The sequence below is a fragment of the Excalfactoria chinensis genome, chromosome 2 (assembly GCF_039878825.1).
Source record: "Excalfactoria chinensis isolate bCotChi1 chromosome 2, bCotChi1.hap2, whole genome shotgun sequence".
NCBI classification, from domain to species: Eukaryota; Metazoa; Chordata; class Aves; order Galliformes; family Phasianidae; genus Excalfactoria; species Excalfactoria chinensis.
In genome coordinates, this window is record NC_092826.1 from 125,117,829 (window position 1) to 125,133,632 (window position 15,804).

General features: G+C 38.9%; 1 protein-coding gene across 2 annotated transcripts in view; it reads right to left on the minus strand.

Moving 5' to 3' along the window:
* The window catches only part of PIP4K2A (phosphatidylinositol-5-phosphate 4-kinase type 2 alpha), a 95,168-nt gene that overhangs the window by 25,099 nt on the left and 54,265 nt on the right, over nucleotides 1-15,804 (minus strand). For both annotated transcript variants that reach the window (XM_072329630.1, XM_072329629.1), the window contains exon 4: nucleotides 4,997-5,149. In XM_072329630.1, coding sequence (XP_072185731.1) covers nucleotides 4,997-5,149 — 153 coding nt within the window. The remainder of the gene's footprint in view (nucleotides 1-4,996; nucleotides 5,150-15,804) is intronic.

A 15,804-nucleotide genomic window follows, 5' to 3' on the forward strand; every position in this document is an offset into this window, starting at 1 on the left:
TTTGGTTTAGGCATTCCACACTTGATATTTTTAGACTTAGCGTGCTGTACACAATTCCAACTCCTCTTGGAAGTACTTAAGCATATAGACTGTGTAACTATAGCCTCAGTTCCTCACATCTCTGAAGAACAGAGTATTACAATTTCAGACAGACAGAGGGAAAGGACAGAAAAAGATAGGTTTGTGCACTGTACATATCCAATTTCTGATTAAAAAAAGCCACAAACAAACCTTTATGTCTATGTTCTGGTGGCAGTCTACGTGTCTAATCTTTTGGTGACTCACAAAAAATCATTGTTACTTGGAGCTGGATTTCAGAAACGTTCATGGGAAAACTGTCCTGCTACATTTCTCGGCTGAACCCAGCAGCTCTCAGACGCCTGGGCTTCTTTGCTTAAAGATAGCTACCCCTCTGTGTGTACTGCTGAGAAACTCAGGCAGACTGGGAAAATATTTGATAAGGCTTGTTTGGTCCTAAGCAAGGAGGAGGAGAGACTTTCAAGGTCTAGAATGATTCCATCAGCTTGGAGCTGTTAGCAGGAGTAAGAACACTGGTGAGTAAATATTATGGTTTAAATAAAACTCGTTCAGAGTTTCAGCCGGTGGAATAAATGTGAGATGAGTAGAGGAAAAAAAGCCCAACAAAGTCTGAGAAAGAGAAAAGAGATGATCTGTCATAAATAGTACAAATTTTGTTCCTCATCGTGTCAGAAGTAACTGGAAAATAATTACTGCCTTCCTGGACAGATGAAAGAGGGTGCAAGACTCCAAGTGTTTAAAAGTCACTCTTCAGAATGGACAGAGGACCCAGTGTTTGTTAGGTCCTTTGGGGATACCGGATCTCTGTCAAGGGAGACATGGAAATGGGAGAAGCATTCTTTTAAAATTCACATGAATCCCCTCCCTGGTCTTCATCTGCCTGACAAAGATTATTCCTCCCAGGAGGATCCCTGCACTACATGACTGGGTCTGAACATGTCTGAATGTTCCTGTCCTTGGAAAGCTGAGCCTTCCAAACATGGGTTGCCCTAGGAGCAGTCTGACACAGGGCACTGCATAAAGGCAAGCCACTGAAGTCCCAAATTAGTCAGATTCACTCACATTTGGGCTGTGGAGCTAATTTAACTGGGTCACAAATTTCCTCATGTGAAGAATGCTGCTGGCAATCAGTGCAGTGAAACTGGGGGAAAACTAATGAACAGATCTTTCCCTAAAAATGTGTCACTTTTGTATGTGACTGCAAATAGCTTCATCAGCTGCAGCAACAACTACAATTCAGGAAGATAGTGGGCAGTAAGCTACGTATGTAAATCAGAATGTATGCATCTTTATTACTGAGAGTGAATATGCCAAAATAAAACTAAAACCAGGAGAACTTGTTTTGCCAAAGACTTCCACAAGAGTATCCAGTGCAGTATCTGAAAAGTCTTGCCATCAGATGGAACCACGGAGGTACATCCATATCCGTCTGCTGGGCTGTGTTCTGGAAGAGGTTCTAACTGGAACCGAAGAACACACATCCAAATTACTAAACCCTTCTCTAAGTCAGGAAGCCCGTGTTCCAGCTGCAAAGTAAGAATAGTAACTGACCTAAGTTAATGCCTAAGTTAATTGCCTAGAATTGTTTTGGAGGCTGCTAGTAGGCTCAAAGGAAAACCACAGTAGGGAACATTAAACTGTTAAGATCAAGTAAGTATCAGTGGATGATACCTGGCATTGAATGGTTTGCTAGTACAAGTGTAGCCTAAGGGCAACCTCTGTGCGATGACTTCGCAAAGAGAATTATTTAAAGACCTGCTCTCCAGGACAGTGGGTTCTCTAGACTTTGTCTAGCACAATAAGATATGCTTTCCTTGTCTGAAAAATAGCTAGAGAAATGAGAGGACCAGCTGCTGTACTTAACATACTAAGCATTCAATTACCAGCAGCAAAACACAGGACATGTTATCAGCTGTGTCACCACAGTTAGTAGGATTTAATTTAGATTTTCTTTAATTAATTAGAACAATTTTATTCTTTTAACAGCATGTTACTGAAGACACTGAAATTAATTTATTTCATTAAAAGTCCAATTATTAAACTGTTTCTGTACTTGAGTTCTTGGCATTTGTAAAGTGCTCTCAAGTTCAGAGACAAAGATAAACAGCAGTCTCATCTTTATGAATCTTCTGGAGGCTCTACTGAGAGGTATCTGTCTCAAATCTATTTAAGTTACTACCATAATATTGTGTAAGATGTTTCTGACACTACCTGAGTACATGCTTCCATTCTTACATAGATACCAGCACAAAGGCAAATAAGATGACTGGCACAGGTACCTAGCAAATCATTGCTACTAGTGAGCTCCCTGCTATGGGCTCTGATGTTCTGTCTTCATGGACCCGCTTGAAATGAGATGATTGTTTTGGAAAGCAGTATGACTTGTCAGCTGGATTGACAGTCTCAAAGAAATCTGGATCATTAATTTCTAATGCCAAATAAGAAACGGACCAGAGCGTTAATTTTCCTGCACTGCTTCCCAGATGAAAAATGTTTTAGATCAAAGCTAAAACTGTAACTTTGAAAATTCTAATACCACCAAATTACAGTTTGATAATAGTTTAAATTTTCTCATTAGCAAAGTTGTAATTAAAAGATGGTCTTAAGAAGGTTTCTGATAGCGGCAATACTTCGCTGTTAAAATAAGGACATGCTTATCTCACATTTTACTTAAGCAGACGTACAACTTGCAGAGAGGAAGGAGTTCACATCTACCTCACTGAAGCCTTCACAACCACTTGAGGTTTGAATGGAACACACAGATCTCAAATATACAGCAGGAGAAAGGGAGCTGGAAGAAGTGCTGTGAGGATGGCTGGCAATACGTACAGTTCGTAACACCCCCAAATCATGTCTCTGCCTCTCTTTACTTTTAAAAGTTCTAAAAGTTACAGCATAAAAAATATAATCAGGCCTGGGTACTTCATATTCATGTGGCATTGCTTTCAAAGTGTGCCAGGGCAGCTCTGAAAGTAATGCCTCCTATTTTATTATGTTGGCCCTCAATGTCAGAGGCAGACATTTGTGGTATGGCAGTAGTCCCCAGTATTCCACTACATTTTATCGCTGTGTGACAGATGGCAGCAGAGGAGCAGTCTCATAAAATAGCATCTGATGTAGAAGTGTGAAGCTTATCTGTGAGATTCAGTGGTTTATGACCTACGAACTGTGTACAGAGCCAAATATCAGCTTTAATGCATTGGAAACAATGATGGCAATGCTGGAATATCACAGAGTTTGTGTCAGGTGGGTCCACCAAATGCTAACAGAGGAACAGGAAGATCATCGTATGCTAGTTTGCCAGGACGTGCTGAACCAATAAAAGGCTGAAGGTGGCAGTTTCCTGAATCGTATCTCCAGCAGTGATGAGATGTGGCTTCAACACTATAAGGCAGAGTCAGAACAGCAGTCCCAGAAGTGGGAGCATGTGAAGAAAAAGTTCAAGACATAGCCTTCAGCAGGTAAAGTGATGTGTGCCTTCTTTTGGGATAAGAAAGGGGTGATTCTTCTGTATTGTGTAGAACTCAGACAAACCATCAACTCTGACAGGCACATCAGGCCACTGGCTAAGCTAAGGCTTGAACTTTCAGTCAGGTCAGAGAAAAAGACAACTTTTCTTTTGCAACACAATAATGCAAGGCCCCATACTAATCCAAAGACTGTGGAGCACACTGCCAATCTTGGCTGCACTGTCCTACCATACTGTACAGTCTCAATTTGGGGCGTTCTGAATTCCAACCATTTAGGGTCGATGAAAGATGAACTGTGTGGGCAACATTTTCCTAGTAACTATGCCATCATAACAACTGTGAAGCAGTGGGTCACCCCCACTGGTGAAGATTCTTATGAACACAGCATGCAGGCGCTTGTTCATCACTTGCAAAAATGCATAGCTAATGGTGGTGACTATGTTGAAAAACAGTGCTTTGTAGCTGAGAAACTGCTCTATCAAACGGTTTTATCGTGCTCTTTCTATCTGCTGTAGTTTCCATGGAAACAAGAGGCATTACTTTTGGAGCAACCTGCATAGTTTGTGATGTCTATTGAAGTGGCATATAATATCAGAACATTATGAAACATCACAAGGCAAATCAACAGAAACAAATAAACAAAAAAACCCATCTGAACATCCTGAAGTCTTTACCTGCAATTTCAACCCACAGAGGTGAGCAGGAAGGTGGAAAGAAGGAAAAAACCCACCTCCCTTTGGGCATCACCTTTTAGATCATTTTTAAAAGCTTCCCTTGTTTATGCAGCTTTAGAGTTTATTCAAACAGATCTGGAGCTAAGAAAGTTAGCACTGATTTTTATTGAGGTTCCCAAGTTCTGTTTCCCTCTGTACCATCCATACAAATCATACGCTGACACAGCATGACAACTGTTTAGGGTTGATTTCAGGGACTGCCTCTGTTCTCTTCTGACTTAAAAGCAATTTATATAAAAGCACACTGGCAAAATCTCTTTTTGAATAGCTGGAATTTTAGATCAATTATACCAAATCTTTAATTTCTCATACAATGCAATATTTATTATTTAAAGCCTGTAATTATTGAAGCACATGCCATGATTAGACCAAGAAGAAAGATGTAATCTGCAGCATTCATTCATTTGTACACAGAGATCCCCAAACTAGCCCAGAATAAAGTAGTTACAAGCCTGGAACTGAATGAATGAGCATTTTTGTAGTAAAGAATAGGAGCACATGGACTCTGAGTTAGAATCATTGCACCACATAGACATACCATTTTACTTAAAAGCTAGCTTAGATATTTAGAAGAGTGTAGCCATATGAATAAAGCATACAATAAAGAAGACATGCAAAAGGGAAAATAAACCAACAAAACATAGTTATTCTTTTCCCATAATTATTCCTTTAAAAGTTTTAACAGTTCAAAAAAGATTGGCACTGCAGTATATAAGAAGATACTCCATATTCTGGTAAGAAGCAGCATTTTACCTGATGGTATTTCTTCAGTATGTTGTGCATTTCTGCTACGTCTTCACTTGTTATCGTTTTGATGATATATCTTTTGTCGTAAGATGTATGAAACCGGGCACCACTGCGTGCTTGGGAGTCATTGGCAAGAGGTGCACTTCTTGTCAATGAGTTCTGTCGATTGATTAAAAAAGAGTTGTAAGACAAAAAGTATTTTTCTGTCATTTTTTTTTACAAAAACAAATATAAAACATTTGTATTTATCTTTAAGTATTTTTTAATATTCACTGGGTGGAACTCTGCCAAGCATGGAATCACTTTAAATATTTTGAGAACCAAAGAGTGTTTGGGTGAATGTATCAACCATCAGTGACTGAAAAGTCAGTGAGGATTTACTCTGCTTTGTTACATATGTGTTATCAACAGGGGGGAGAAAATGCACAGTCATTAGAATCCAAAAGAACCGCTGTTCTACACCATAATAACCAGAGAATTCGTCCCTAATAAAAGCATCATTTTACAGTGCAGTAGGAGTTGCTCTGAAGCCAGAGGGACTGGCTGAATTACATAACCAAAGGTTAGATTTCCAAGCTGTGGTACCAGAGCTATTCCAATGATTTCATACCTAGTGTTAAGCAAGTGACATTATTGTACAGTTCCTTCTTTGGCAAAACAGACACATCTGCCTTCCTACAAGTTAAGGAGGGGATGAACAATTAATAACTGTATAATGGTCAGAAGGAAATAAACTGCTAGAGATTAGTGACCATTTCTAGACTGGGGCTTGAGACTACTTGTGCTTCTACACTAGCAAAGGAAACCTTATCCCCACCCCAGAAAGTTAAGCAGTATTCAGATCAGAATACTGCTTAGCTTATTTTTTAGGCATGCTTCTGCTTTCACTCCAGCAATGAAGGGATGTGGAATCACAAGCTCTAGGAATTCCAGCAGGAGCTACGCACACTCGTTTGAGGCAAGTGTTCAACCCCAGTGCCAAGAAGTCAGTGCAGTTGTCAACTGTTATTAAGTAATAATTGCAACCTGGAGATGAGGGCAACTATAGCTCCTATTTAAGAAGCTCCTTGAACACATACACACACCTTTGTATTTCTAATTGCATAAAGGAATCTCATGACCTCAACAAGCGTTCTGAACGTTTAAATCCTGATCCAAATGTGGGATGCTTTCTTAAATCAATTTAGTATGAGGTAAGAATGTTCCCACACAAGCTCACTTCGTTCAACTGAAGTACTCAGGAGCAGCAGGAATAACAGCAAACTACCTAAAAGCACACAGCCCTATAAGGCCTTATTACAATGAAAAGCTTTATCGTGACATGTAGGAGAAATAAATCTTTGCAGATTTCTCCCTGTACACTTCTAGACTCACTCAATGAATTGCAGTCATTACCAATGTCTGTGACAAAATGTGATTCTATGCTACTCTCTCTATTCACTAAAGAAACAAAGGATGTGGATGCCTCCCTAATGCTTACAAATGAATAGTTTTCCTAGGCTGATCAGAACAGAGATTCTGGGACAACCACTGAAGACACAGTTTCTGATCTTGCACTGGCTTTTGTCAGTCGACATTAACAGATGCAAGGACTGCCTACCCTGAACTACTATAGGAATTTAAGTTTTCCATACCTGTTTCCAGATGTTCCCTATTCTAATTCATTCCCCACCACTCCATCACTGAAGTATTTTTTATGTACTGACAACATCTACCCAAGAGAACATGAACTATAAATGGACTGAATTTTCTTAATACTACACTTCATATCAGAACTCCATTAATTTCAAAATGGAATCATACATTGAGTTAGTCTTAGAAATCATCGTCTGCCGAAACCTTCTAGAGTCAGAACTTGACTTTATTTCCAGGGCTTATATTTAATGGTTTCAAATGACAAACTGATCACAGAACACCTTCAAATGCAATGCACTCAGTTACTATCACCACAAACTCTAGAAAATATGATGAAACATAATAATTATTCACAGTTCTGAGAAAAGCTGAAGCATGGGTAATCATCAGCGTATCCAGTGAATTGAACTCCTGCTAAATTATTAGGCTATAATTCAGTTAGCAATAATAAAGGCTACTGGGTAATTATTTGTTATTGTTCCCAGCAGAAAAAGGTGCATTATTCTGAGGTTAACTGTTCCAATAAAGCTGAACTGTTCGTCAGTAACCACACGTTTCTGAACGTATTGCTCCCAGAGATCCCTAGCCTTTAAACTGTAAGCCATGTGGTATAAATCTTGAAAGCAATTAACCTGAGGGAAACCTTAAGTTGTTGTGCTATAAAAAATTGCTCAAAAGTACACTTGTCAGTCTGCCAAGGAACCTCAGATGGAGAAGGGAAAGAGGGAAGATAATAAGGAGGACCTGGACTAGCATTATTGTCCAAAATGTCAAAGGCTGCTGAGGCACATTTTAACACTTCACCAAAAGACTTGTCAGATTTGAGTGAAATTCCTGTCTGTGAGTGCTCACTTAGAATGAAAAACCTGAGTGGTTTTGATACAAGCAGAAAAAACCGACTTCCGAAAGTGTCTCTTAATCTTGGTACTGATGGCAATGTCATGACCGAGATGCAGCACACAGGAAACGATGTTGCTCTGGACTTCCCATTTGTTGAAGCTCTGTCAACAATTCTGTGCCCAATAATGCATTTTTACTTCAGACATCATCACTGCTATTCTTACAATCCATCTCTCATGTGTCCTCTTTGGTTTTCACAAGCACTACTTGCACTCATTCAAGTGTTAGGTCTTAAAATAAAGATCTTCCTGCTTTTCAGGTACAGTGTTCCTGAAAACATAACCTCTGTTCATCCCATTCTTAACCACGAATTTCTAGAATATATTAATGAAGCAACCCCTTAAAACTGACATATTTATTTTGATTCTTCTTCTTTCTTTTTATTTTAGTATTTCCTGTTGGAATGTAGTACTTGATGCATTTAAAAACACAGACAACATAAGCAGTAAGAAATTTTTCCTTAAAAGAAATGATGGCTGAAAGAATAAGGGAATGAATTAACCAGTATTCCTTATCATGTTTCATTCATTGCAGTCCTGTTAGACAGAGAAAAACAGCTGATCCAATTCAAACAGGAATTAATAAATTTAGTCATATTTCAAACCAACTGGATGAAACCCCATTAAGTCACTTAGTTTTAACTGATCCTTGTCTTTTCCTGCAATGGTAGTTTTTTTTAATGGAAATGAATTCCGCCAGATTGCCAACTATAACAACAAGTTAATCTGCAAATACAGCTATCATATCAAATATGTTGCTAACAAAAAAATATAAAGTATCTGTAGATAATTATTTAGTACACAATCTACAGTTCAATGTCAGAAATGGTGATGTATTTATTTTTGAGTAGATGGCTATTTTCCTCCTAGTTATCTATATCAAGTTTAATTAAGAATGCATGTAACTATCATTTTACCATGTACATAATTTATTTGTTAGAACAAACCAAACAACATTGTACTAAGTAGCACCATTCTATACATGCACAGGTAACTCAGATGCCTTCCCTACAATACTCCAGCTCTATCAATGAATTAAAGATCAGATGTTTAAACATTAAACATGTTTAAGATAAGAAAACCCATTTAATTAAAATCATTGACACTTTGTTATTACTAACTCTCCATTCCTGTAGTAACTCTCAATACAATTCTCTCTTCAGATACAGACTACAGCTCATCTGAACATTGAAAGAAGGTGGAACACGAACAATGTGTAAGATAAATGATAATTGCTGTGCATTCTTTGGATACATGCATAAATTTAATTAATAGGTACATTTTAAAAAGCTGAAAAATTAAAACCAATGCCATTATATTGTGCTGAATAATAGTAATTCTATTATTACTTTCTTGTGCTGATAATATATGGCTTGGTTTTGTCTGTGAACAGCTTTATTTGTCATGTTCCACACTTACTTCTGTGAATAGAGGAAAAGTTCCTTCAAAAGCAAAGCTTCCATGTACCATGCAAAGTATCCTTCCTTTCAACTATACTAATTCCACTCCTTTATAATGAGAAATCAGTCCTCAATAAAATAAACAATACAGTTGTGTGATCATCAGAAAGATGGCTGCAACTGGTCTGCACTTGGTAAGTTATTAGTAAGTAAATTAATGAGCAAAAGATAAAACCAGAAGAGTTCATGGGATTAGAAGCGAAAGCGACATGGCTACTTAAAAATATTTCTAAAATACTATCATTCTCCCATTTTATGTAGGTGAATCTAACTTACCTGACTGAGTCAACACTGTTCTGTATATATCAAACCATTCTGAACCCTATTCAACCCTGCCAAATGCTAACAAATGAACAGCACATCTATTAGAAGCAGGAGAGACTCTGCTGTAAATTGCATCTCTTAAGTTAGCACACAAGCTGGCCAACAAGGTCCTGCATAAGCCTCTCTGATGCAGAACCACTAGTTAAGCCTATAACTGGTAAGAAATCTCAGACAGAATTATCAGTAGCACCACACGTGGCCTCTGGTATGCACTGTCTACCACAAAGAGTGGACAAATTGTGGAATTTTCTCTTTTGGAATTACATATTAGCCCTGTAAGATATACATAGATAAGGACAAGAGTTAAACTTTACTTTGGGTTTGTCTAAGCTCAGTTTTTAAGAGAATCACCTTATCTTGATGCAGACAATAACAAGAAAGTCATGTTGTAGTGGTGATTAGACTGAAAATATGCATGTAATTGAACTGTACAGCTCTGTAGTTGAGGCTATTATCAGATGCACTGCAGAGACTTCTCCTGTCAAATGTGGTACAGTCTTGGGAGGCAACATTGGTCACAACACCACCGATAAACTTCATTGATGCTGTTTGCAAAAAGTGAGCAGAACAGAATAATAAACTGCACTGCTGACATCCGTGGACAAACAGGTCAGAAGAAAAGCTGACTCAATGTGCCTAAAAAAATCAACACAGGGCACTTCTTCTGCTTTCCTCTTCATCAGTGAACTCATTAGGCTGGACCAGCCACGGTGCTCAGTTGAAAACCTCCTTCTTAGGTGACGCTTCCATATGGGATCAGGAAGGAAACAAAGAGTGAAAATCAAGTATCTCCCTTTTCCAAAAGGAAAATACAAGAAGGGCTGAGGGAGGGGGAAGGAGATGCAGGAAGAGATAGATGATGGCTAACACCTGATTGAGTTCCCTCGGGCTCTCTTTCTTAATTAGGGGAAAATCAAGTGGAATATGAGCAGATGGCAAGGAGCCACTCCTCGCTCAGAACTATGAGCCACAAAGATAGAACAGATATATGAAAATACCCTTTGAAAAACATAGGTTCACTGTCCCAACATCCTTTTTACCATCACTCACTGCTTCTCACTTGCACACTGTGTGAACAGACAGTGGGGAATTTATCTGGCCATAGTCAGAGCACTATCTTCAGCAAGTGCAAAACTCTAAGAGAACAGGGTCACAGCACCCTGCTCACATTTTCTCAGCTGTTCCAACCTCTCCTCGGTCTTCACCCTCACAACTAACAAACACATCTGCCAGCCACATGCACTCTGTTCCACTTAACAGCTTCACTTAGCAGCTCTCCTGAAGCCTCCTGCTCTCAGCGTCTGTGTTCTGCCAATTCCCTGTTCACCTCTAATTTGCGAAGTTTTAATCTTGTGCCTGCTGGTTTTGGTCTCAGGAGAACGAAGGTTTTGTACTTTTGAAATGTGAATACTTTTATGAGGTCATTTAAAGACTATGCTAAATTACTTGTGTAATTACTTATACAACATGAAGACACGCTTAGCGTGCCAAGTTCAGAGATACCACTAATAGATAAATTTCCCTTTTGCGCACCTCCCTCTCTCTCCCAAATGGTTTCCTGACGAGAAATCACCGGCTGAAAGTCTCACAGCCCTAACATAAATCAATATTAAAAGTATCACCTACGTTGCACTGTAGGCAAATCTGCAGACAACCAGAAATACTCATCTGGTGTCCTGTACAAATCACAAAGAACTTGTCCCACATCAAAGAATTAATTTCTGATGAAATAAACTACATACTGCTTTACATAAAAATGGGTAAAAGCTACATTGCTTACTAGAACTTCATTTCCCGGGGAATTCTTGATACAAAATGTTAATCAGCCCACCTAAATTAGATCACATTTTCACCTAAGAACATCATATTCTTTAGCAAGTTAGTTAAAAGCTCATTTAGTTTCACTGTAGAGCATGTTCTTCTGTGCAGTTTTATTTTACTTCCTACAGTAAAAATATAGTAGGTAGGGAAAATCTTTCCATGGGTCCTGATCCAGAATTCTGTGAAAATCCTAGAAACAAAACAAAACCTCCACCAGATCACATGAGCTTTTCTGGAGCCTTCACGAGAACTTCATAAACGAGAAGCCAACACAACTGCCACACATCGCACATTCCATTTCACTCAGCTTCTCCAAAACTCAATTCCAGTCTTTGCTTTTGGTCTAGGAACAACTTCCAGTAAGACAGTCTGGATCTTCCACCTTCAAAAGCCAAAGACTCATCACTACAGTTATTCTGGCCGTTAATCACTTGTACTGCTGAAAGTCCCATCACAAGGCATTCTCTATGTTCCTAAACTGCCTCGATGCCAGTTTCCCATCTCTCTTCTGTATCCAAATTGCCATCCATTTTTTTTTTTTTTAAGATGACCAGCAGCAACACTGAATATAATATTAGCTTTAAGTATAAAATAAACAGACGTTCAAAAAAGTTACAGTTCTTCCTGGCATTATTTCACACCGTCCAATTTATCCACCCCAAAGAGCAGTTATTCCGCATCAAAAGCTCACATTAGCGCTACATTCTTGTCCTCTTTGCTCCTTTTCAGAGCTGTCAACTCCTCAAGGGCAGACTTTTGCTCCCTAAGTATGTGCTGCCTTTTTTCTGTGTAATTATTTATCTGACCACATCACAAGGCATCCTGTTTGGATAGGCTCAGAATGCCAGGTGGTGGTCCAAGTGGTACTGCATGAAATTCTCATCTTTATCACGCCTCGCTATTTGGACAGATTTTGCCTCTTCTGCAGGTTTCAACTACATTAAGTGCTCACTGACAATTAGATTTTGATTCTTGTCATTTAATACTCTCTTATTCATGTGGTTTTAATTTTTTATTATAAAGCCCCCTAAAACTTTTAGTGTTTTAGAAAATGACCAAGTCACAAAATATCAAGTCAAACACTGTCAGAGGACTTGCCAAGTACCAGCTATAGCATCACGTGGCACATTATCTTCTACCTTGTGCATTGCTCAATAAAAATTGCAGCCTACTGTAATGAAGAAATTATTGTATAATTGATAACTTTGGTTCTACCAACACAAGACAGCAAAAATAGGGAGACAAATTTTGAGATCAATATCCAAAGAGATGCTGGCTGTTTCTAAGAGCAACAAGTTAAGCTATTTGGAGCTACATCTTCTGAATGAAGCACATTTTTTTGTCAGAAGACACATGGAGCAAAACCTTCGGCCCTGCTTGAAGTATAGGAAAGGCTTGCCCCCCTTCCTCAATCGCAAGCTGCATTTATAACTGGCAAAGTAGCGCCCTCATCTTCAAAGACAAACTGCTGGCAAGGCTCTTCTTCCTCTGCCCACTTTGCTTGAAATGCTCGCAGCAAGGATATTTATCTCCACAGTGGGAGGCCAAGGATTAGCCACAGCCTCCGAGAGGGTGGAGAGATTTAAAGGTCAATTTAATTAGCTCATTCTAATCTTCTACACAACTAATGTAAATGTCATTGTTTTCTAACTGCTGCTTTAACAGATGAGATTATATTTTAGAAACCTTGAATGTGCGAACTATGTTGGATGTAATACAAATTCTTCATGTAACTAATCTTAAAAGGGAGCCCAACAAAAATCATCATTGAGACAGAGCGCTTATTAAGAAAAAAAGGGCAGCAGGAAAATTCTGGTGATAAAGCACAGAGAGATGTAGAAGAACAGTAATCTTTCAAATTGACTGGCTTAACAGCTTCTCATTGATTTAAATCTTTTCCATTCTGCGACGCCTGGACAAAAAGAAAACAACAGTTTCTGGTACTGTGATCTCATTCAAAAGTCGTGGGATGCTAAAATGAGTGTCACAAGACATTCCCCTACTGTTTGAACCACATACCCCAAAGACTAATCAGATCAAATCCCAAGCTATTTATGAGTGCCTCTGGGCAAGCTTTGCATGAAGGAATAGCCAAAAACAAGTGCACAGATGATGCTCTGTGATGGCTGAAATTGTAGGTCAGAGGGAGAGCCTGGCAGTAGTTCATTGCTGTTAGGGGAATTACGTACACAGGATCTGGCTATTTTTCCCTGGTACTGCCTGCCCCATGCACAGGTTCTTATGAAGATGAGCTGGCAGCTTTCCCAATTTTAATTTTATTTTTTTAAGATCTTGTCTTAAAAAACGTGTCAATGAATTGATTACTGATAAAGAAACATATCAGATAGAAATGGTGTCATACTACTGGACATGGAGCCTCCAAGGCTTTCTGCTGCTTTTGAAACAAGCAGCCCACTTCTTGGAATGTGTTCAGGATGGTGCTTTACTCACTGCTCTACAGAAGAAAGGCCAAGCACCTGTGTTGTAACAGCAGAAGCATCAAATCCAGAAGTATCTGGTTATGTCATACAACAATGGGTAAGGAAAGCTTCAGGGTTTGATTTGAACACTGGCTATGTGCATTCCACCACTGTCGCTGAGCTGGATGGCACAATGGAAAATGCTTCATTTTAAGTAAGTCCTAAGATTTTTCTTTAGAAGAACAGACTTACAGGAAGACATTTCTCCCATAACATACAGGTTGTCATGTTAAGAGGTGGGAAACTTCAGTGGGAAAACTGCTTTTGCTAAAGCTTGCACTGAAAAATTTTCTGGAAAGCACGCTCTGTTACATCTGCAGGCAGTGTAAGTCATTCTATCAAGAAACACTGACTGAAACACCAACTTATATTTAAGAAATCTAGCATGTAGGAATGTATAAGTGACCACCAATACATCCTACAAACACACTCAGTGGCATGACCTCTCCTAGCCTTTGGCAGCTGTATGGACAACACTGTGCTCTGTTTTCATTCAGCTCAAAAGCAGGTCTCAAAAGAGCCATGTTGAATGTCACAGGGGTTCCAGGAAAGAAAAACAAACCACCCAAGTTCTATGGTACTACGATATGATGTCAGATGTCAGAAATATCAGCTGCTTTCTATGGTCTCATTCAGATGTAGATATACACATTCTAAACATTCATGAGCTTTGCTTTTGTGATCAAAACTATGAGTTCCTTGACTTGGTCTAATGAGAGTACAGTCAATAAAATACAAGATTCTTTCCTAAGTCAAGTCACCCTATTCAGATAGTCTGGATTTGGAGTTGCCAGTTTAAGGCATGCACTTGCTTTGGCAAATACTAGGGATCTTTACGTGGGAGCCTTTCCCCTTCAGCCCTGCAAAGCTTGGCTTGCTGCCTCATTTTCAAGGGTTGCCTCCATAGTAGCTCAGGGAATTCCTATCAGCTTGTTTTTTGATGTTGCCAACACATGCTAAATTACTCTTTTCTACTCTTTTGAATACCCAGCTGTGGATAATATTTAGTTTAGACAAGATGCTGCTGAAAGCAAGGTAAAATATTTGTTTTCTCTAGTGAAGACTAGGTGAAACCAGAGTTAAAATTGCTGTAGTGTTGCCATACCTACTAAGGTTCAGTCCCACTAAGTTCCTATTTCAGCTCACACTTATGGCATCAAATTCTAGAACACAGTATTCAGACTGTGTACTTGTTTTTAATGTACTGGAAAGAGCACAGACACCACAGTTGTTAGTATAGCTGGTTCCACACCTTACTATCACAACTACACATGCCCATGTCAAATGAGATGTCAGCAGTTCTGAGGGTCCTGTTGCCAACATTCATTTGAGATCCAGAGACTATACAGTCTACTACAGGTCTCTCACTTGACATTCTGTGCCAGAATGACCAGCACAGGATTTTTCTTTCAGGTAGTTCTTGCTTCTGGGAGTATTTATGCATTATATTAAATGGAATGGAATATCCCTTTAGCCAGGTAAGGTTAGCTGTCTCAGCTGGGTTCCCTCCCAGCCTCCTGCCCACTTCCAGCTTACTCACAGAGTGGCAAAAACAGAAGGTCCTGAGACTCTGTGAATACTGCTCAGTGCTAGTTGAAGTATTAGTTTGTTATCAACACTGTTCCAAACAAATCCAAACCACAGCACCATACAAGCTGCTATGAAACAAATTAACTTCATCCCTGCCAGTCCCAGTACAAGAAGCCACAAGCCTGTTCCAAAAAGATGCATCACTACCAATTGATATTTTTTGTTTAAACAAGCATCTTAGGTTGTAAAATTGTTTGCAAATTCCAAATTTGATTTCTTGGAATTGTAGAAATCACACAAAAAGAGTAAAAATATTCATTACAAGAAAGCTGGTGGTAGGAAATTCAGATACTTAGGGAGAGAATTATACTAAAGGCTAATTTCTGATGAATTAATCCAAACTTTGCAGTATTTATCTGTAGGTACACTACAGTCTGGGCTACAAACTACGTTTAAGAAATTCTTCTACACAGAAGGCTGCAAGAGATATTGAAACTTAAGGAGAGACACATCAGGAGAAGTGAAAGATACTGAGTTTGTATGGTTTGCTACACAGGAAATTGATTAAAAACAGAAAATATCAATTTTCGTTTCAAGGCATCAAACTTTTACATGGAAAAAAATGCACACAGGGAAATAACGGGGAGCTCTAAATAAAAACGAAC